The sequence below is a fragment of the Mesocricetus auratus genome, unplaced genomic scaffold (genome assembly GCF_017639785.1).
Source record: "Mesocricetus auratus isolate SY011 unplaced genomic scaffold, BCM_Maur_2.0 Super-Scaffold_100676, whole genome shotgun sequence".
NCBI lineage: Eukaryota > Metazoa > Chordata > Mammalia > Rodentia > Cricetidae > Mesocricetus > Mesocricetus auratus.
In genome coordinates this window covers 56,188,902-56,211,316 of record NW_024429266.1, presented here as the reverse complement: position 1 = coordinate 56,211,316, position 22,415 = coordinate 56,188,902, and the positions used below count along the sequence as shown (strand labels likewise).

Sequence of the window (22,415 nt, the reverse complement as noted above, 5' to 3'; positions counted from 1 at the left end):
CTGATATGCGGGATATCTGATATGTGGCCCCCGTGGGGTAATGGCACACAGGTTGAGAACCACAGCCTTAGAGGACAAGAACTCAGAATCTCAGGATGGGAGAGACTGGGGCTCATGGGGCTGAGGGGCCAGCTTACACTACATTGGTTTAACACTGCTTGTTCCCCTACCCAAGCCAAGGAGGTGAGGCCATATTGTCTTCTCAGCCTTCCGGGCACTGTACCCCCTCAGTAGGATAGGTATGCACTTGGCTTCCCGCCACCTCCCCCCAGAGAATTATCCTACCTTGTTTCCTAAGACGGAGAGGTCCATCGTGCTCTTTCCCAGAGCCTCCAAGGTGACAGTGAAGGGCCAGGTTCCTTGAATGGGGAAAGTGGCGGTATCCAGAGGCCAGGCCCTGCCAACCCGAGTCCCAAGTCTCCATCGAACCATGTCCCTCATCCCCTCCTTTCTCCCCTCTGGCCCCTCAGAAGCTGCTGGGCAAGCTGTGTGAACAGAACAAGGTGGTGAGGGAGCAGGACCGGCTGGTGCAGCAGCTGCGAGCAGAGAAGGTCAGTGTCTGTGGTGTTGTGGGGCTGGCATGGGACTGGCGAGAGACGTTTTCTTCCTTAGACTTCTTATCTCCCAGGGACAGTAGCCAGTGTGCGGATAACCTCTGCTAAGCTGCCTGACTGAACTCTAGGGGCTCAGGCATCTAGAGGTCACTAGGGCAGCCCATGCCATCCCCGTCTTTCTTTAGGAGAGCCTGGAAAGTGCCTTGATGGGAACCCACCAGGAGCTGGAGATGTTTGGAAACCAGCCTGCCTACCCTGAGAAGCTGCTGCACAAAAAGGAATCTCTGCAAAACCAGCTCATCAACATCCGGGTGGAGCTGTCACAGGCGACTACGGTAACCGCCCGGACAGGTCCCCTTTGTGCCACACCGACCCAGATCTCTCTAAGACAGCAGAAGCAGAAGTCCTGCAAGGGCTCTCCTATTGCAGGCGGCATGCACCCTAGAAAGTTTCCCCACCTATTCATTCCAGAGTTTCTCTGCCCAGAGAGCAAGCTTCCCACAGGCTGCATTTGCACAGGGCTTCCTTGAGTAATAGCCGAGGGTTACTGAGTTCCGTGGTTTATCCACCCCATATGCTGCCATGGGGAAGCCCGGCACTGGCTGGCTACTGCTGCCCCGCCAGGGGGACAAGGGCAGATCCTTCAACACAGCTTGTTCTGGTAGCAGTGGCCCAGGAAAGCATGGCCCAGAAGAGAAGGAGGGTCCCTGTGGGGAGAGAGTCAGCGCTCTCTCCCAGGCTCCGTCTCTCTACCCTCACTTGTTCTCTGGCCTGAGAGGAACAAGAGGGTCCGATTGAGAACTTTCCTCTTTGGCCTGAAAGGATTCAGCTTTTCCTTCAGTGTGCCATGGGATATGCCCTGGCCCCTTCTAGGAGGGTTAGTGAGAGCTGTCATCTGAACGCTTCAACTTTGTTCCTTCCCTGCCAGACTTCAGACCCCGGGTATCCTGGCCCAGACCCCTTTGCAGCAGTGGGAGGAAGGCCTTAATGGAGGCAGCGTCCTCCTAGTTGCTTTTCTCGCTGCTGTGACAAAACACTTGACAAAAGAAACACTAAGGAGGAAGGGTTTTGCGCTCAGTTTGAAGGGAATGTAGCCACCGTGGGGAGGCACGGTGGGCAGGGGTGTAAGGCAGCTGGTCCCTTGCACCCACATTCGAAGCAGAGATGGATTGGGGTGCTCAGCTTGCCATGCCCTTGGGTCCCGGACCCAAGCCTGTGTGATGGTGCTACACACATCTTCCCCTCTCAGTTACTCCTCCCTGGAAGCACCTTCACAGCCAGAAGTGTGTTTCCATGGGGATTTTTAAATCCATCCTCTCCCATGCAGGCCCTGACCAACAGCACCATGGTGTATGAGAACCTCGAGTCTGAGGTCTCTGCCCTGCACGACGACCTCTGGGAACAGCTCAACTTGGACATCCAGGTAAGGGGGGGCTCTACTCACGTGGGGGGGGCAATATGTGCTCTGCATCTCCCCTTGTCCTTTGAGGCAAAGGAGAACAAAGTGACTGCCTTTCTTGATTTAGCCATTTCCATATAAGACAAGGAGCTGGTCCTGCGACAGATGGAGAGGAACAGAGACAGAGAAGGATGGAGAGAGACGAGAGAGAGAATGGGAGAGGAGAGAGAAGGAAGAAAAGAGAGATTCAGGCCGCTTAAGGCTATACTTTTAGGCTGAAGACAAAGTGAGACTGTTCTTCTCAACCCACAGGGGCTGGAGCTAATGAGGCAGACACTTAGGTGAGAAGCAGGATCTTCTATGCTGAAAGAATTTAAAAACAGATGAGTGGTTATAAATACCTCTCAAGACACTGGAAAAGCTGGCAGCACAGGGGCCATCTATGCAGTTTTAGAAACAAGGCTTATCTTTCGGGACGGGGAAGAAGCAGGCGGCTTGGAGGGGGGAAGATGGGTGTTGGAGACTTCTGGTTTATTTTATTTTCCCCCTTGTCTGACCAAGCCCTGCTTCTTCTCTAGCTGGTTTTGCAAGCTCTGTTCCTCAGATGCAGTTAGCACCTGTTTTCCTCCTGATAACAAAACTCACCTCCCTTCCTTGGTCTGGGCAGGGAAAAGTGGGGACCCAGAGGACCCAGATACTGCTACATCCCTTGGGCCAGCTGCACTTCAAGTGCACAATTTTAGGAGGGTGGAGGGCCATGGGCACGAGCTCCAGTTCTGAGACATTGGCTGTGCGACTTACTCAGTGGATGGCCCTGGACTCAGTCTCCTCTCTCCTCTCTGAAGTAAGAGCCGCTGCCTCTCCATACCTTGGTGAGGAGTCCTGAGATGAGTTGAGTTAATACATGCAAAGCATTTGCAGTGGCACCTGGTACCCAGGAGCACAGAATGAGTGGTGCTGTTAAATTTCAGCATGTGAGCTGTAGGAGAATGTAACTCATGGCTAGGCTGCTGGAATGTGAAACAAAAAAAACAAAAACCAAACAAACAACAACAACAAACAAAAAAACCACACTGAAAGTCTTGCCCCTTAGAAAACAGGATGTGTCCCCTGGTTCCCCATGTGGGCTCAGTAGAGGTCCCTCACTTTTGGTTCTGGGGACACAATTTTATATTAGCTAAAGAGGCAGAGACTTCCCCTAAGAAAGATACGTATGCTGGAGATAGCTGTGTGGGCAGGAACACGGGGATTCCAAAAACCTGGCCAGCGGGGTCCAGGCTTCGGGCAGGACTGGCACATCCGTGGGTCACTCTGTGGCTCTTTCAGAATGAGGTGCTCAGCCGGCAAATTCAGAAGGAGATCTGGAGGATCCAAGATGTGATGGAAGGACTTCGTAAGAACAACCCGTCTCGGGGCACTGACACGGCCAAGCACAGAGGTAGGCGCCTCCACGTCCCTGGGCTGTCTGACAGCTAAGGGACTAGACTAAAGGATGCCCAAGTGGCTTGAGAGCTGCCCCTGAGCCCAGGGCTTCAGGCTGGATTTCTTTGACACTTCAGAGGCTGCAGTGTCACCTCTGCTTCCTTTGCTGCCTAGAGGACCTCTTAGTAGCCAGCCTGTGACCCCAACACCTGCAGGTACCTCCCCCACTTCCTCTGCTCTTTACCCCTCTCTTCCGTTTCTCCAGCAGGACTCGGCCCCTCAGCCACCTATAGCTCCAACAGCCCAGCCAGCCCTCTCAGCTCCGCCAGCCTTACCAGTCCCCTGAGCCCCTTTTCAATGGTGTCTGGTTCTCAGGGATCTCCAACCAAACCAGGGTCCAGCGAGGTAAGCTGGGAAAACAGAACAAGATCGATGGGGGCAGGAAGGCCAGATCCTAACCACCAGAAAGGCACACAGTCTCCCCAACTCTTCCCCAGGAGCCCTACCCTAGTGTTTGGGTTCGCGGTATCTAGGAACCATTCTCACAGTAGTTTTATGACCCTCCCCCTTGGGGTTTCCCCTGCACCCACTCCCATCTCCACCTGTCATCTTTAGCTGATTCCTGAGACCCAGGGTAGTTAGCAGAGATCCCCTATGCTGGTGGGAATTTAAACCAGGAGTGTCCCGAGGTGAGGGGGTTGAGGGTCAGGTTAGGGAGCTGTTTGCTAGTCAGCCAGTCAATCAGTCAATGTCCTGGGATGGAATGGAGCTCCTAGAAAGGGACCTAGGCAGTCCACTAAGGTCCTTTGTTTAGAGAGTCAGAATCCAACAGGAACCAATTCATAGTAAGCTACAACCTACAGGAGATATTGGTGGTGTATCAGTAATGAGTCACGTGGTTCAGCTATAAAGACTCCAATTCTCCAAAGGAGGAGACGGAGGAGACGATAGAGCCTAGATGGGGCCCTAGTTTGTCTGGACAGGATGAGGCCAAATGGAGTACAGGCAAGGGAGACAGAGGCAAAGATACAGGATGGGAAAGTCCTGGCAGGTTGGGAGGCAGTACTGAGGGTATGTTGGAAAAGTGGGGAGCGATGTGGAGGGGTGGGCAGGAGGGCCTACAGGCCAGGCAGGGGTCTGCGGTGGATCTGGAGCTCTGCCAGGCCAGGGTTGGGGTGCAGTGCCCAGCCAGACCTGGGGTTGCTTCACAGGATAAGACTATCTGGCTTCTGCTAACTCTCTCTTCTGCTCTCACAGTGGCCGCTCTCCTTCCTCCTAATGCTCTGGCTTCTCTCTGCCTCAGGAACCTGGCCCACCTCGGCCGCCCCTCCCCAAAGCCTACGTCCCCCTGGACTCTCCTCCCACCGTCCCTCCACTCCCTAACGAGAGCCGCTTCTGGCCATACCCCAACTCCCCTTCCTGGCATCACAGTGGCGAGACAGCCAGGGGTCAGGTACCCAGCACCCTTGGGTTTTGGAGGGTGGGGTATGGAACAAAGACCCAGGCGAGGGGCTGGGTAGAGCATGGGGTTGTCTTCTCCCTCGTTTCCACAAAGCTCTGTCTCTTCTGGGCCCTTGGGTGACAGTCTCACAGGCCAGCTCCCCTTTGCTTTCCGTGGACAGTGAATTGCAATCCTGGCTCGTGAGCATCGGATGGTTGCGGGTGCAGAGCCCTACCAATGGGATTAGACCAAAGGAAAAGGAGTGATGCCCGCCCCAGTGCAACCCAAGGCCTTCCTGTCCCTTGCCCACCTCAGTCCCCGGTCCTCTCGTGATCTTGCACTGCCTCTGTCCTGTTCTCACTTGGTCTCATGAGCCTCTAGAATACAAGGAAGTTCACAGGCTCTCATGTTCCCTGTTTGGACTCCTCACCTGGGTCCTTAGTCAGGACAAAGGTGTATGATTAGACTTAAGCTGGTCGTATGTTATAGGGGGACCCATATTCTATCCAGACTTGGTTGTATGTAGCTTGTGTAGCTGAGGCCTTGCCAGTGAGACAGGCAGAATAGTTGCCATCTCCTGTAGCTGTTGCACCAAGAAATGGACAAGACTCACCTATGGCCCAGGCTTCTGACTGGCTGATCGCCGCAGTTTCAGACTCTAGCCTTATTTCTTATTCGCTGAATGTCCTATGGGGCTTAGAATCTTCAATTGTACAATAGGAAAAGTTGCTCAGAGGCTGTCTGAGGCCTCATGGCTCTGGAAACCCTCAAGCAAAGGCCTTTTTCATGTTCCTGGCATCCTGGTATCAAGGCCACCTGGTTCTTTTTGCCTAGTCTGCATGAATCCTCGCAGGACCCTCAGGATTTGCAGTCCCCTCTGGTGACTCCTCCTCTGACCCAGAGCCCACAGACAGTGTGTGCGTCTTCAAGCTTCCCAAGACACCTGGGTTGGGCAGGGATCTCTGATTAGCCCAAAACGACCCCCGCCCCCGCTCTCATCTCCAAGAGAGCACAGTCTATGATACATGGGCGAGAGCCATCCTGCCCACTATTAGGTGGCACCTGTGCAATTTCCCTGCTCTCTGTCTTAAAGGATTTGAAAGAAGGCACTAAGGAGGCCAGATCTCTAGCTTCACCCTAACATCAGCCATCTTCTCATCCCTCCTCCCCAGCCCAAAACAGGCTATGAGCCAAACAAGAGAGACCCCGACCAGACATCACCCCTGGACACCCCCAGAGACATCAGCCTCGTGCCCACCAGACAAGAGGTGGAGGCAGAGAAACAGGCAGCTCTCAACAAAGGTATGTCTCAGCCCACACTCGCCTAAGTAAGGCTGAGGTACTCCCTTATGCTGGGGGAGGGTGCTCGCCCACCCTCAGCCTCGGCAGGGAGAGCCACCAGGCCACTCTCCAAGGAGCAGATGCTCTGGCCCCTGCTTCCCCCAAGGCCCACTGGCTGCTCTCTGTCACTATAGTTGGCATCGTGCCCCCTCGGACGAAATCTCCTGCTGAAGAAGAGGTGACTCCGTCAGCAGTGGTGAGGAGGACCACCAATGGCCTCACCAACGGCCTCTCCTCACGGGTAAGTGCCCGCCTGCAGACTCTGAGGGCTTGTGCCCAGTGGTCATGACCCCTCAAGACCAGAACTAGGACGGGAGGAAGGGCGAGGGAGGAAGAATGGTCCTTCATAGACATGTCAAGGGTCACGGAAGATGCGCACGGTAAATACTTGAGAGTGTTTAACACTGTCAGAGCATGCTGTTGGCAGAATGTAGCAGGGAGGACAGAGGTCAGAGTGCAGCGTGCTCTTAGTTCCCTAGGGCTCCTGGGAATTAACGCATTGGCACACACACCTAGTGGCTTAAAACAACACAGCTTTATGCTCCCAGTTCAGAGGCCAGAAGTCCAAAGTCAGGGCGCCACCAATGTTGGTTCCTTTGGAAACCTTAGAGAATGTGTCCCATGGCTCTCTCCAGGCTTAGTGTCCATCAGAGCACTCACATCGCCATCTCTGTGTGTCCCTTCCTTTTCTTTCTTTGTTGTTGTTTGCTTTTTGAGTCAAGGTTTCTCTGTAGCTTTGGAGGCTGTCCTAGAACTCACTCTGTAGACCAGGCTGGCCTTGAACTCACAGAGATTCGCCTGCCTTTGCCTCCCAAGTGCTGGATTAAAGGCATGCACCACCACCTGGAGTCCTCTCCTTTTCTTATATTTTTGGTTGTGAGACTAGCCTTTAACAGTTGAGCTATCCCTCCAGCCCTATCCTTTTCTTACAAGGACACTCCTCATTGGATTTTGAGTCCCTAAATTCATAATGACCTCTACTTCAGATTCCTAATTACAACTGTAGAAACCTGTTTCCAAAAAGGGGCATAGTCCCAGGCATAAGGGGCTATGGTCTAGACATATCTTTTGGGGATCACTAGTTAACAACTAGAGTGACAAATTTCATGCCATTCCACTTGAAAAAGTACTCATTCTATTCCAGGAGCACCAAAATCTCAACTCATGACATTATTAACCTTCATACTAAAATCTCATCTATTATTAGTTCAGAAGTCCCACATCTCCAACCAGGCACAATGGCTCATGCCTATAGCCCCAGGACTCTAGAGGCTGAGGCTACACAGTGAGTTCTAGGCCAGCCTAGAGTATAGAATGAGATCCTGTCTCAAGAAACAAAGACAGACAGAACTAGAGAGAAGGGTAAAGTTCTTGCTTTGCAAGTATAAGGACCTGATTCCCAATACTCATGTAAAAGCCAGGCATGAAGGCATTTTCCTGTAACCCTCCCTACCTTCAGGGGTGTAAAGACAGGTATATCCAGGGAACTCCAGGGAACTGTCAGCCAGTCTAGCCAAAACAGTGTGCTCCAGGTTCAGTGAGAGACCCTGTCTCAAAAAGAAAGGTGAGGAGCAGTGGAGGAAGACAACTGGAATCAATCTCTAGTCTCTACACATGCGGGCACAAGTGTTTGTATGCTCACACAAATGTGTGTACTCATGCACCCCCAACCCACACAAAAAAAGATAAGTCCCTTAATTCATCATCAGAATCATGTCTAACAGGTGTATAGGGGACTCTAGAGTCTAGATCATGTTTATTATGGGGCAGAATTCTTCCAAGTTAATCTGCTTCTAAAGTATAATTGCATACGATAATCTTTCTTTGTTGAGAATTTATTTACTTTTTCATCGTGTGTGTGGATGCATGTGTGCATGTGTGTGTGCCATAACACATCCATGGAGGTGAGTGGACAACTTATAGGAATCAGTTCTCACCCTCCATCTTGTTAGGCAGAGTCTCCCTCGCTCCTATTGCTGCACTATACAGGCCAGGCTAGCTGGGCTGTGAACGTCCAGAAGATTCCTGTCTCTGCCTCACATTTCCTGGTAGTAGTGCTGGGATTACAGGTGACTGCCACCACATCCAGCTTTTTACATGAGTTCCAGGGATCAAACTTGGGTCATTGGGCTTTCACGGCTAGTGTTTACCTGCTGAGCTAGCTCCCTGGCCCCAAGGATCATTCTTGTCCCCAAAGAGAAATTACGATAGAAGGATCTCCAGCCTCAAGCAAGTTGTTGTTTTGCCAGTACCAGGGATCAAACCCCAGAGCCTGTGTGTGCTGGCCAAATGCTGTACCTCTAAGCTATAGCCTCAGGTCCCACAGCCTAAGGACAGTCTTCTGGGGCTCACTGTCCTGTGGATGTGTGGATAAAGGCTCCACCAGCCCTTGGTGCCACACTGATCTTTCTTTCAGGGCCAGCCTGCCTTCTCTTGAGGGGGTAGCTGATATTTGCAGCTAAGAAGCTCTGTTAGCCAGTTTCTTGCCCGAACCACCTAAGGAATCTGATAGCTTTTTCTCCACATCCTCATTGTATCCACAAAGTGGCCTGGTAGCATTCTCAAGCACAGGTGGCCCTGCTGGATTTAAAAGACTCTGAGCTGTCCCTGGCGGGGTCACTTCAGAGCCTTCCTGGGTGGCCCATCTCTGTTTCTGGTTCCCGAGATGCTTGATTAGATCATCAGTCTTCATCTTTTCAGCAAGATGTCCTTGGTCCTCTTAAACGGTGTTCTTCCTTACCAGTGGCTGCCAATTTCTTTTTGGTCACACGTTTCTTCTCATTCCTTCTTTTCTTTTTCTGCTTTTATTTTGTGTTTTGTTTTGTTTTGCTTTGCAAGACAGGATTTCTCTGTGTAGCTCTGGCTGTCCTGGAACTGACTCTGTAGATCAGGCTGGCCTTGAACTCAGAACTCAAGAGATCTGCCTGCCTCTGCCTCCCGACTGTGCCACCACTGCCCTGCTCTAGTCAAACTTTACAACATTCTGCTTGGAAATCTTTCCAGCTAAATATCCAAACAGACTGCTCACCAGTTCTGCTTTCCATCCCACAGTGAAGCACATGTAGCCATATTTCTGCAATTTTATGATATGTGTGTGGTGTGTGTATATGGTGTATGTGAAATCTGTATGTATGACGTGTGTGTATATGATGTATTGTATATTGTGTGTGTTTAATGTGTATATGATGTGTGTATTGTGTGATGTAGTGGTATGTGGTGTATGATGAACATGTATGGTGTGTGTGATGTGTGTATATATGATGTGAATGTGTAATGTGTTGTGATGTGTGTATTGTGTAGTGTGTGGTGTGTGGTGCATGTGTATGATGAGTATGTACAGTGTGTGTGTGTGTGTGTGTGTGTGTAAGTGCAGGCACACTGCACCCACCACAGTGCACATGTGGAAGTCAGAGGACTCCGTGTTGTCCCTTGCCTTCCATCTTGTTTGAGGCAGTTTCTTGTTTGCTGATGCATACCCCAGGCTAGCCAGCCCTCAAGCTCCTGGAGATTCTCCTGTCTCTGCCTCCCATCTCATCATAGGAGCACTGGGATTGCATGTGTGTGTGGGTTCTAGGAATTCAAACTCAAGTCTTCATGCACCTGTTTCCCCACTGAGCCAACTCTCTGCCTCCTGTTTTGTGGTATAAATTCTAAGATAACAGAAACCGTCTCCTGCTTTTCCTTTATTACTTTTATTTTATGGCCAGCGCCTCACTATATAGCCCTTAACCTAGAATTTGTTATGCAGAACAGGCTGGCCTTGAACTCACAGAGATCCTCCTGCTTCTGCATCCTGGGTGCTGGGATAAAAGGCGTGCACCACCATGTCCAGCTTCTCTTCTTTTATCTTCTCTTTCCTTCACCAGAATCATTTTGAAGTATCTGTTTCTACCAGTGAAATTTAGGATTTTCCCCCTCAGTATTCACCTCGAAATCCTCTCAGCCATTACCCGTGTCTTGATCTCAAAGTCTCTTCTATCATGCTAAGTGTTTCTTAGCACCCCATTTCCTAGTATCCCAGTCTTTACAGGTTTCCCGGGGCTCCCGCAACAAATCACCATGTACTGTGTAACTTAAGACAACAGAGATCTGCTCTTCGTTTGTGTGTGGAGTTCAAAATGAAGGTGCTGGCAGGGTTGGGCACTGCTGGCAGTGCTAAGGGAGGGTCCGCCCGGCCTCCCTCCTGTATGTGGATCACGCTAATCCACTTGGCATTTGTTTGCATGTAGATGAATCGTTCTGGCCTCTGCCTCCATCTTCGTCACCCTCTTTCTGCTCTGTGTTGTCATCGTCTCTGTCTTTTACAAGGACAGTTGCTATTGGATCCAAGTCAGCTCTGATTCAGGATGATCTCACGTTTCCAAATAAAATCGCATTTGCAGGCACCCGGGGCCAGAACAAATTTGACATATTTTTCTGGGACCATTGTTCAGCCCCCTATGGGCAGGCTACCTACAGAAGGACTATTTTGAGCCCTTGGGGAGATGGGAAATGTGGTGGGGCGGGGAATGCCTGACAGAGCCGTGTTCCCTCCCAACAGCAAGAACGCCCCAAGAGTGCTGTATTCCCTGGAGAGGGCAAAGCAAAGATGAGCGTGGAGGAGCAGATTGACCGGATGAGGCGGCACCAGAGCGGCTCCATGAAGGAAAAGCGGAGGAGCCTGCAGCTTCCAGCCAGCCCGGCCCCTGAACCTAGCACCCGGCCTGCCTACAAAGTGGTAATGTCCCCTCAGTTGCCCGCAGGCCTGAGTCTGCCATCCGTCCACACCCATGCTCTCAGCCCATGGCCAGCCTGGGCCAGGGAGCTTGAAGAGAGAGAAGACTGAGGAGAACCTAGCAGGGCTCCTGGGATACTTCCCTGCATAGAATTCCTTCAGCCCGTGTTTCCTCTTTATGTTTAATGAAAAGTAATGCCAAAAAAAAAAAAAAAGAAAAAGAAAAAGAAATGCTGGATGGCTTTGCTGAAACAAAGTATCAAAAACTCATTCAGTGTTTAAGAGCACTGGTTGCTCTTGCAGAGGACTGGAGTTCAGTTCCTGGCACTCACATCAGATGGCTCGCGACTGCCTGTGATTCTAATTACAGGAGATCCAAAACCCTCTTCTGGCCTCAACAAGCACCCATCTACACATACTATATATGCATGTGTTCATACACACACACACAAAGAAAAAATTAATTTGGTATATAATAGTGCAAATTTCATCATGTAGAAAGAGCCATCACTTTTATGTGATTCTGGATGTCTTCTGTGGGCAGGGGGTGATGTGATGGCCTGGGTACCCTGAAGACAGCCATGGTAGCTCCCTGAGCAGTGCTCTCCATGGAACCATCTATTTTTTCTTTAACCCCATCAGTGACGGCAGTGATTTCAAGTTTGCCACCCTTGTTTTATAGATAGGGAAGTCAAGTCAAGAGAAACAAAGAGCTTTCTAGGTCTCACAGCTGTAAGTACAGAGGTGTAGCCTTGGTGTAGGTAAGGGTATGTAGCCAAGGCATCTACTTAACTTTTCTTTACAATAAGTTTCGGAAATAGAGAAGAAAACCCTACCTTCATACAGTTTTGCTCAAGTTGATAGGTCAGAACTTCCATAACATGAAACTGTTAGAAATCAACGAGGGACCCACTGCTTCTACTGCCCCAGGTGTTCAGTACAGACTGTAAGGACAGGAGTGAGCACTGACAGGAGATACTAATGAGATCGTCCCCCTGGGCCTCGCTGTAGGCAGGTGCAGAGAAGCAGAGAGCAAGGAGGAGGGTCTGCATTGCAGGCCAGTGAGAGCCTGACCAAGGATGCTGGCTGGGGACAAGGATACAGGAATAGTAAGACTTGCCTGGAGGGAGACATAGGAAGAAGTGATTTGGTCATGGCAGTGCTATCCCCTAGGTGCGCCGCCACCGCAGCATCCACGAAGTAGACATCTCCAACCTGGAGGCAGCCCTGAGGGCTGAGGAACCTGGTGGCCAGGCCTATGAGACACCCCGGGAGGAAATTGCCCGGCTTCGCAGAATGGAGCTGGAGCCCCAGCACTACGATGTGGACATCAGTAAGGAGGTGAGTGGGTCCAGGATGAGGCTGAGGGAGGGTGGTGGCCAGGGAGGGGATGCAGGTGGTAATTTACCTCAGGCCCTTCACAGCTCTCCACTCCAGACAAAGTCCTCATTCCCGAACGGTACATTGACCTGGAACCGGACACTCCCTTGAGCCCCGAGGAGTTGAAGGAGAAGCAGAGGAAAGTGGAGAGGATCAAGACGCTCATCGCCAAGTCCAGGTGACAGGCCTAGACGAGCCTCCACGCCACTCCCCTCCCTGCACCCAGGCGCCTTGGGTACCAGATGTCTTGGAGGCACCTTGTCTTCCCAGGGTAGAGAAAACACAAGCAGTGGCCAGGGGCAGCAGACTATATCCAGGCATCTGGCAGAAATGAGGATGCTGCCCCTGGGCCCCAGAAAGACCTGCTGGGCTTGTGCACAAACTGGAGGGTACCTCTGCTCGCCCCCCAACCACTTCAAGGCTGCCCACATGTTTACTTGAACCTTCGGAAATTCATTTGAAAACATTGAGGGTAGGGGTCCCAACAGTCTTTCCAGGGTCTCCCCCGCTTCTAGGGACAGCCTTGCTGGGCACAGAGGCTGCACACACAAAGGCCCCTGGCCCTCCCCACCAACCTCAGCTGCAGGCCACCCCAAGCCAATTGGACCATGCTGTCCCTCCCTCCATGTCTGTGTGTCTGTGCCTCTTCAGTATGCAGAACGTGGTGCCCATCGGCGAGGGGGACTCTGTGGACGTGCCCCAGGACTCAGAGAGCCAGCTGCAGGAGCAGGAGAAGCGGATTGAAATCTCCTGTGCCCTGGCGACCGAGGCCTCCCGCAGGGGCCGCATGCTGTCTGGTGAGAGGGGCTGGGCCTCGCTCTGCCAGGGACAACGCTGACCAGGTGTAGGGGAGGAAGCGCAGTTCTGCCTGGGGTGCAGGCTCGGAGAGATGCCAGGTCAGGGAGACGGCCCTCGGGGTCACACTGAGCATTCACTAAAGCTGCCAGGTCTGTGCTAGGCTCAGTGCAAAGGGGCCAGAGTGGCTGACCTCCAGTCAGAGGCTGCAGGGAGCTCGCAGCCATCTGCCCCTGGAAAGACACGGAGAAGAGAAGTGGTTGGAGCCCCCTAGGGAAGCATAGGCGTGTTTGCCCCCAGGGGTGAGAAGGCCAGGTGTTCAGGTTTCCGTCTGATTTTCCTCCTTGCTACAAGATGACAAAGCAAGCAGCCAAGGACCTGAGAGCCATTCCCTCTCCACCTTGGCACTTTCCAGCTAAGAAGAGACAAGGAAGAAGTGACTCACCCTGGCACAGAAGTCCCACTTAGACACCTTAGTGTTGAGCTCCCCAGGATTAGCTTCCACAGGCGAGCTGGGCTTTGAATGACGGCAGTCTGTCTGAATGGGAGGAGGGGAAGGCAAGGCAGTAGTTAGCTCATCCGCACAGAGTAGGAACATTTAATTTTGTTTTGTTTTTGAGACAGGGTCTGGCTATGTAGCCCAGCCTGGCCTGGAACCCTTGATCCTCCTGCTTAGGCTCCTGAGTGCTGGGATTATTGGTGTGCACCAACACGCCCACCAAGTGTGAACTTTGGTGGCCACAGTTAGGAGGAATGGCATGAAATCAGCCCTAACTTGAGGTGACCGGTAGAAATGAGAGCGGCCAGGTTGCATTGGTTACGGCAGTCCTGACGAGGCAGGAGCAAGCAAACAAGGATGGAAGCAGGAGCGCCGAGGAAGGGACGGTGCTGTGTGTTGGTGACAGATGGCACCCCGAGCTTCTGCTTCCTCACTGCCTTCAGTTCAGACGGTGCAAGGGCCGAAACAGCAGGTGGCAGCCCCTTGCACAGAGCTGGGGTGCCGTGACAACGGCAGTGCTGCCATGTGGGAGAGCTGTTTGAGTCAGTAAGAGCTGAAGCTGAGAACCCTCTGTCCTGTTTCTCACGTTACGTGTGCACACCACAACCAGAGGGCTGTAAGTCACAGCAAGGAAGATAGCAGCTAAACCCGGAGAGCCTGCTGTCGTGTAGGGAGCGATGGACTTCGGAGAAGCACCGGAGGCTCAGGTGCTCCAGTGCCGGACTCTCCACAGACTGGTACTGAGGGCCAGGAGGGACCATCTCCGTTCCTGCAGCTAAGGCAGCAGAACCAGTTTGGCTGCAGGCAGGGAGACCTCCTGTGACCTCTCCGTATTTAGTCACTAAAGGAACTTGAACCTAAATTGAACTTGAACCAGATCCCACATGCTTTGGGCAAAAGGCACTTCCTATTTCAGAAGGGCAGCACATACGATGTTTAAAAACTCCCCTCTGGCCTGCCACGCACCTGGCTTTCTCCATTGTTACCCAACAGCCCATTCTCCATTGTTACCCAACAGCCCAGGTTTCGTGAAAACAAACCTCTAGGGCCTATCAGATTTTCCCTGACAACATATGGGCTTACATTTCAGGGTCTGTGTGCTGAAAGCAAATAGTCCTTGTGCTTTTGCCAAAACCCCCAACGATTCAAAATGTGGCTATGGTAGGGCCAGACCTCAGACCTAGCCCGCTGTCCCTGCTGTCATTGGCCCCTGGCCCAGAGGCCCCAGAGCAAGAGCTAGTTCTGGGCACATGCAGTGTGGGCGTAGGTTCATACCCAGGACACGGGTAGGGAGGACAGTTGGTCCTAGAACAGCAGGCATGGTATGTAGAGCTAAAAGGGTGAGTGTTTCGTGGACAGCATAACCGGTGAAGAGTGCTCTCGTGTAAGTCTCGCTGGCTGCGACATGCTGACTCAGTATGTTCCATTTGAGAAGAGGTGGCGTTTCCGAGTCTGTGTACTTGGCACAGATGTCGTGTACACTGTATCTGGTAATGTTTGCAGATGTGTGTGTTCAGATGACTGGTATGTAGGTGGAAGAAATGTTTGAGGGCAAATGTAAGAATGCATTTTGTGTGCATGCGTGCGCGTGTATGTGTGTACACGTGCGTGTGTGTGTGTGTGTATGTGTGTGTGTGTGTGTGAAGTGAGTGCACGGTATGCGGGTGGAGAAGACATCTGTGAACATGCATATTTATGAGTGACTGGCTTTACATGTGTCAGGAATGACTGAGGCCTGTCCCGTATGTTGTGCACAGCGTGCACTCTGTAGCACCGTGAACAAGTCTGTGTACAAGGTGAGAGATGGGTGTACTCAGAAGTGTGTATGGCCTCTCACGCATGCAGATGAACATACATTGTAGCACCACATCTGCCCACTATGTGCTTGCTACACATTTGAAGTTAACTTGCTTCAGTGGATACAGTCCTGATATATATGAAGCAGGTCTGTTTCCTTAGAGAGATAACATCCACATAACTGCCTTTTCCTTCCTCAGTTTCTGCTCTCAATATCCTTATGCTGCTGACTTCTGCTGAAGGCATGCCCCCAGGAGCAAGCCCTCTGTGGGTCTCTCTCTGTAACTAAATGTGGGCTCTGTAACTTCCATGTTACCTTTACTTCTCAGAAAAGGGATTCTCTTCACTTGTGCCTTCTTAGAGCTACACGGCGGCTTTCAACCCCCCCTCTCTCCCTTTTCTAGTCCCTGTTTCCTATGGATCAGAACACCGATAGGTCAACACCTATTAGAATTGTGAATAATAATGGCAGGACTCCTCCTTAGTGAAGCAAGAGCTTCACTAAGCAGATGTTATAATATCTGTTTTGGCTTCCCAGGGAGCCTCCCTGCCTACCTGTTGGGTCTTTGACTGTTTTAGAATCTGAACACGGCCCGTAAGTGACCCTCCTTTAGCGATTTGGACATGCATGTGAGTGTGTTGGAAAGCGTTTGTGTTTTTGCCTATGATGTGACAAGGACGTTGGGTCATATGGAAACACTGAAGCTTGAAAGTGCAAAAGCACACGTGTAAGTTGTGTCAAATGAGCGTAACCATGTGGTGTTGCCAGATCCCAGGCACAAATGGCTGTATGTGGGGTAGACATGATCTCACATCCATTTGAGCAACCTGAGCTATGAACACACTTGGGGACATGCCCATCGCAATAGTAGGAGCCACATGGGTCCAGTGTTGCACAGAAGTCAGAGAAGGTGATACCAGGGTGGGGAGCGGGATTTGGAAGTTTAATGTCACATCTTGGAAATGCAGCGTGACTCCTGGCTGAGGTCTGGTTCCTCTCTGAGCCCAAGTGAGGACGTTCTGCCATCCTTCCGCCTCGGCTCCGCTGAGGATGTGCAAGAGTCTAGTGGCCACTTGGAGGACCATCCTTGTTGCTGCCTTGCCCCTTTGTTGGTCTTCACATGAGATAATGATGATAGAGTAAAATCTCATCAGTCCAAATGTCACAATTTTAAAGTTTAAAACGATTGTTCACGAGAGGACTGGAGGTCCTCGGCTGGCTTGGTCAGAGCAGCGTCTCTGGTGATTGTGGGTATTACTTCTGAGCCCTTGGTCACACCAAAGTTGACAGAGATGGTTTTATGCCTATTGGGAAACCATGTTCTTTGGAAATGATTATCATGGTGGCTGTCCTGCTTCTCTGTTAAGTGGGGACCCAACGCTGTGGCCTGATGTGATTTTACTGCACTGTTAATCATTATCATGAGTGAAACTGCCATAGATGATGTGAAGTGACACACCTTCTTTCTGTCTGCACAGAGGGCAATATGACTCTCCCAGTGTGGATGGGAAGGGAGTCTTTGTCCCAGAACGGGATGCAGCCTGGTGCCCCGTCACCCTGACTCTTAGCAGAGCCTGGGTTTGGCCAGGTCTCCTCTGGGGCTTCACTGTCCTCCGCTGCACCCTGGGAATAAAGACAGCTTTGCCTCTGCTTGAGCAAGCTCCCCAGCCCAGCCCTCTCTCTCTCTGCTTGCCTCCCTGCCTTGCTCTGGGTGCCCAGTCTCCTCCCCAGTACCCTTTGTCTTCTATTCACTGCCCTGTTCATTTCTGTTTCCAGTGCAATGTGCCACCCCAAGCCCTCCCACCTCCCCTGCTTCCCCGACTCCACCAGTCAACCCCCTATCGTCTGAACGCCCACGGGGCGCCGACAGCAGCCATACCATGCGGGTCTGAGCTCTGACGTAAGCACTTTTCTACGGTATTTCACGCACCCCCAGGGAGGGGGGCCCTTCCCTCACCCCACTGAGCCATCAATGCCCTCTCATTGCTTTCCCCCACCCTGGTGCCCTGTGTGCAGTGTCCCCCTCCATTTGTCCGCTTGAGCCACCAATGTCTCCAAGCAGTACTGGCTGCAGGTGGCTGGCTGGTAGTGCCGCTTCTTAGATATGGCGATGCCAATGACTCTGCTTCTTTGCAAGCAGAAGGGAATGGTGCCAAGTCCACGCCTGTCTGCTGCCCGGGAAGGTTCTTCCCTGGCCCCCTACCTCTGGACCTGCCACCCTGTACTTCCCGTCTGCTAATTGGCTTCCATCGTTTGAGATACATGGCAATCCCGCCACAGAACCCTAAGAAGCCCCTAGAAGCTGAGTCCCCACTCTCAGACATTAATGTAGCTGGGGGAAGTGTTAGAGCCTGGCTTTGCTCTTCCCTCCCCTGGCAGCACAGAGCCTTGCATCAGCAATGGGAAAGAACCCGACTTCTTCCCCTTCCATTCTGTCCGGCTGTACCCCTGTGTTCCCTTCTCACCGGCTTCTCTCTTTTTCAGTGCAAGCCCTGGCTGAGGCCAATGCCGTGAAGCTCCACAGGGCCACCTTCTGATAGCACACCTGGGACTCTGGCTCCTCATCCTGGCCTCCTGCCTTTGCGCCCACCATGGGAATGCCTCGGAGAGCCAGACTGGGGGCTTAGAAAGGGGCGTGGATGCCTTGAAATCCGCACCTGCTGCCCTTGCCCTGAAGCCTGCACTGTCATCATGGTTCTAAGGCAAGACCTGGAATGGCAAGGCCAAGGTGTCATCCTCTATGATGCCCCAGGAAGTCACAGGGAGCTCGAGTGCAGTTCCGGATGGCATTGTGTGGCCCTCCGGCACCATCCCCTGATGGAGACCGAGTCCTGGTGGGGAGCATGCCCTCAGCTATGGGTGAGGACTAGAAGTGAAAACGAGACAGACTCTTTCCCTTGGAACCCACACAACACAGCAACACAGTGAGAGGCCAACTCTTGCCATCATCTTCCTCCCCTTCAGCCTCAGCTGCTCAGCGATGCCCAAGGCTTTGACACGGCTCTGCTGATGGGTTTCCCAGAGTTCCCTGGAGGCCAGCAGCCTTGCCTGAGCCAAAGAGAAGGTGATAATTGCTAGGAGAAGGCCCCTGGGCTCCTGGAGGGTCGGGTGTGGTCTGTGCAGTGTCTGAGGGCAGCAGGTCTGTGCAGTGTCTGAGGGCAGCAGGTCTGTGCAGTGTCTGAGGGCAAGTTGGAAGCAAGAGCAGACGGAAGAGGAGAGAAACTTGGAGACTGAAGGAAGAGAAAGTTGGAAGCTTTCTACAAGCAGCAGGGATGTAAGGATGGAGGGAAATGGGAAGGGAGAGTCAGAATGGCTTCCCTAGAGTGGAGCCTTAGGCTAGTGCCAAGCAGAGGGCCTGACTGTCACCTATGTACTTCACGTCTTCCTGAGGAGCAGGTGGCCCCAGGAACACTCGCCAGGCACACATTAGCCCCAACTGAGGGGCTTGGTAGCAAGGTGTGGAGGAAGAGGATGTTGGGGGAGATGGCCTGGGAGACGGCCCATCTGTGTCAAGGCCTGTTAGTCTCTCTCCTAGGGTCGTGGACAGAGAGGACTGTCTTACTGTCTGTCTGTCAGCTTTGGGGCCTTACCCAGCCAGTTTCTTGACCAATTCAAACCTGGAGAGTACTGTCAGTCAGCTGAGGTTTAGCCCTGGGAGGAAGGAATGGGGATTTAAGTGTGAGTCCGGGTTCTAGGTCCTTACTCCTCATCTCAGGCATCCAGAGCCAGATCAGAGGCTGGGTTTTCTTATGGCCCACCTACCCAGGGAGAACAAGACATGGCGAGATGAGAGCACGGTATAGTCTTCCTCTATTCCACCTACCAGAGGGCAGTGAAGGAAGGCCACTGCAGACACCGGTCTCCAGGCCTGCCCTGCCAGAGTTGCTGCCCACAGCCTTCAGCCTGAGCATCAGTGATGGTCCCAAGACACAACCATATCAAATCCCATCGCTGCTCCTTCACGGCTGAGACAGTTACTGGTTCATATGCAAGTAAAGATGACAGTTCATTCAACAAATACTAGTCAAGCACTTTTTGTGTATCAGGTACTGTTTTAGGTGCTTAGGATATTGTCTTGCTTCTGAGGGACTCCAGATGGGGAGGATTCCACCTCTATTTACCCTGTCAGGCTCCTGGAAAGTGCTCCTTGGTGACATTCCCTTTCTACACAGTCCAAGCACCCAAACCATGCCTGTTCTTCCTTAAAGAATGATAGGTGGGTCTAGCTCCCAGCTTAGCCTCTCTCCCCGTAGCCTCTTCCACAAGAAACAAAGTTTTTAGGGCTTCCCCTATGTTTGTCTCTCCTTTTTTTAAAGTGGTATTTTTAGAAATACATGTAAAATACCAAGAAACATCTGCGCCTCTCCCACCACCCTCACCCCGTATTCATAAAGCTGGCTCTTTATGTTGCTTTACATGCCTTAATATGTGTTTTATGGAAGTGATCATGTCATAGACACCCATGTAATATATACCTGCATATATATTTGTCTGGATGTCAGTCCTTTCTCAGCTCCTGCCCCGACCCGTTTTCTGTGCGTGCCATTGTTAGTATATTGATACCATGTCCCTTGCCTTTTTGATCCAAAGAAGGGGAGGAAAGATTTACTTTAAGGCAGACCTATTTTATGCTTTTGTTTAAAGGCAGATCTACTTTCAAAATGTGCAATGTGCGAGGAGACTGAGGTGGCTGTCCCTAGGCTGGGTCTATGTCCTTCCCTCGGCTCCAGTGATTTCCTTCCCGTTGTCCAGTCATGGCAAAGGGCTGGTCCCCAGGCTCATCCCGACTCTATCCTGCATGGCAGGACATTCCTTTGAAAGTCCTGGTCTAAGAATTTGACTTCACTGGGTTGTCAGGCTTGTGGGTCTCCTGAAGGAAATGTTTACAACTGCAGACATGCGGTACTCCCATGGGCTCCTGAACCACCCCTGAGAGAAAGCCAACAGGTCTCTGGCAGCATATGTAGCCAGCTTGAAGGATGTCAGTCTGCGCCCTGACAGACCCAAGACGCAAGGTGAAGCCCAGAGATGGTGACTTGGGACCCTCTGTGTTCTTTGGTGAATACTCTGAGCTCCTGGGCCTCCCCCACACTTTCTCTTGAACCCACTCCGTGGCAACCGTCTCCCTCTAGGACTTTTCTTTCTGGGAGTCATTATGGCACATTGGTCTGGCATCCAGACTTGAAGCCTCATTCTTGGCTGTGGAGGGCCCCACAATCAAATGTCACACCTTAGTCTTTCCCAAGAAGAAACCCTCAGTGCTTTGACAGGCTGTGGGCTGCAGTTCTGGCCTGTGTTAGGTCAGCCTTCCAAATTGCTTTCTGACAGGTTAAGTGAGCTAGGAGGTTCTAGCCTGGCAAGGACTTGGGCAGGATGGAGTCCTCACCCCCACCCCTATCTGAAATGATGTGTTTGGGAATTTTACAGCACTCTGGCCAGCCTTTGACACCGGACCTCCAATTCCGGCATTTGCTGGCCCTCTTCCCAGCCTCAAGCCTCTTGCTGTGAATGAACAGGGCCCAGGCATAAGCCTAGGACTAAGAACCCCTCTGGGGAAAGTCCTGGCCACCCACACAGGGCCTTCCCAATTAACACATTACCTCCTCCACCAAAAAACAAGAGGCTGCGATCAAATACTGCTACTGTCACTTTAAAGACTCTTCTGGGGAAGCAAGCTTGCAAACAGCAAGTGTGCTCTCCTGCCTTATGGAAGGCATGTTCTTGGGGTCAGGGCTGCTACTTTTAAGATGGAATCCCTTCCTTTCCCATCAGGCACCCTCCTCCTGGCAGCTCTTAAAACTAAGGAAAATACTATATAAAAATATATATACATATCTATTTATGCGCATATTTGGGGCCAATTTGATTTGCTAGTGTTAGACAATAAACCATACAAGGAAACTTATCTCAGTGTCTCTATTTAGTATGAAAGTGACCTTAGACGAAGAGTTAAGGTTAGATGAACAGCATCTCTGTTGGGACCACATGGCTGTAGCATCCCTTGAGCATCTGTCTAGCCGATCACCCTCCCCTGGAGAAGGGGGCGCCTGGCTGAGGTAGTGAGAGCTTGCTCCCTCCTTCCAGTGGCAATCTTACTAGATTAGGTACTAAAGAATCCCAATGAGCTCTGCATTTGTATCTTGCAAGTTTGTATAAATCAATACCGGAAATAAACTGAATGGTTTGTACCTATGGTGTGAGTGTGTACCTTTCTGCATCCGTGTTGGCCTTTTGCTGCCCTGCCCTTGGGGGTCCACAGGTTACAGACATGATGGGAAAAGGGAGCAGGGCTGAGGGGCTGGGACAAGCACAACACCTGTGACAACTCCTCCCTGTCACCACCTCTGCTGCACATCTCAGCTTCCTTCCAAGCAAGTATTCAGAGTTCCCAGTAGAGTGTCTTCAGTCTGGAGCTGGGGCGGTGGCGGGCTAACCTCATCAGTCTGGAGCTGGGGCGGTGGCGGGCTAACCTCATCAGTCTGGAGCTGGGGCGGTGGCGGGCTAACCTCATCAGTCTGGAGGTGGTGGGCTAACCTCATCAGTCTGGAGCTGGGGCGGTGGCGGGCTAGCCTCATCAGACTGAGGTTTGGGTAATGGAAGCGTCAGGTTCTCCACTGGCACTTGGTTTGCCTCTGACATGGATGGCATAGGCATCATAGAAAAAGAAAAGACCCCAACCTTCCTCAATTGTTGCACGGTGCTCCCTGACTTTTAGAGCATGAGGGTGCATAGGGTCATGGTTGCTGGGGACCAGAAAGAGTGCCTCAGTTCTCTAGGCTCAGCCTTTGGCATTTGCCAAGTGTGAAGGGCTCTATTCAACCTCCGTTGGAAACCTTGAGGGAGGAATGACGCAAGAGGCCAAATGAAGCTGGGCACAGTGCACACCTGTGATCCCAGCCCATGGACGAGGAGGTGGGAGAATTGAAAGTTCCAGGCCAACCTGGGCTACACAGAGGGGCCTTGTCTTCAAAACAAGCAAACCAGGCAGTTACCTTTAAGATTGTCACACCCTGCTCTCACCCCTACAGCACGAGCAGGGATGTCCTTTTTAGCGGGTACTGTAGGTTGGTGA

At 51.9% G+C, this 22,415-nt stretch overlaps 1 protein-coding gene across 23 annotated transcripts in view; it reads left to right on the top strand.

Annotated features, from left to right (window-relative positions):
* Plekha6 (pleckstrin homology domain containing A6) overlaps nucleotides 1-21,531 on the top strand; it is a 137,397-nt gene extending 115,866 nt beyond the window's left edge. For 16 of the 23 annotated variants that reach the window (XM_005073357.4, XM_040739074.1, XM_040739073.1 and 13 more), the window contains 14 exons: nucleotides 471-551; nucleotides 740-889; nucleotides 1,882-1,977; nucleotides 3,280-3,391; nucleotides 3,641-3,780; nucleotides 4,679-4,828; nucleotides 5,989-6,118; nucleotides 6,292-6,398; nucleotides 10,698-10,874; nucleotides 12,045-12,212; nucleotides 12,296-12,429; nucleotides 12,903-13,048; nucleotides 17,120-17,243; nucleotides 17,828-21,531. In XM_005073357.4, coding sequence (XP_005073414.2) covers nucleotides 471-551; nucleotides 740-889; nucleotides 1,882-1,977; nucleotides 3,280-3,391; nucleotides 3,641-3,780; nucleotides 4,679-4,828; nucleotides 5,989-6,118; nucleotides 6,292-6,398; nucleotides 10,698-10,874; nucleotides 12,045-12,212; nucleotides 12,296-12,429; nucleotides 12,903-13,048; nucleotides 17,120-17,235 — 1,707 coding nt within the window. In that variant the 3' untranslated portion in view covers nucleotides 17,236-17,243; nucleotides 17,828-21,531. The remainder of the gene's footprint in view (nucleotides 1-470; nucleotides 552-739; nucleotides 890-1,881; nucleotides 1,978-3,279; nucleotides 3,392-3,640; nucleotides 3,781-4,678; nucleotides 4,829-5,988; nucleotides 6,119-6,291; nucleotides 6,399-10,697; nucleotides 10,875-12,044; nucleotides 12,213-12,295; nucleotides 12,430-12,902; nucleotides 13,049-17,119; nucleotides 17,244-17,827) is intronic. The other 7 variants (XM_021229113.2, XM_021229120.2, XM_021229121.2 and 4 more) reach the window with 5 other exon arrangements.
* Nucleotides 21,532-22,415: the final 884 nt, after the last annotated feature.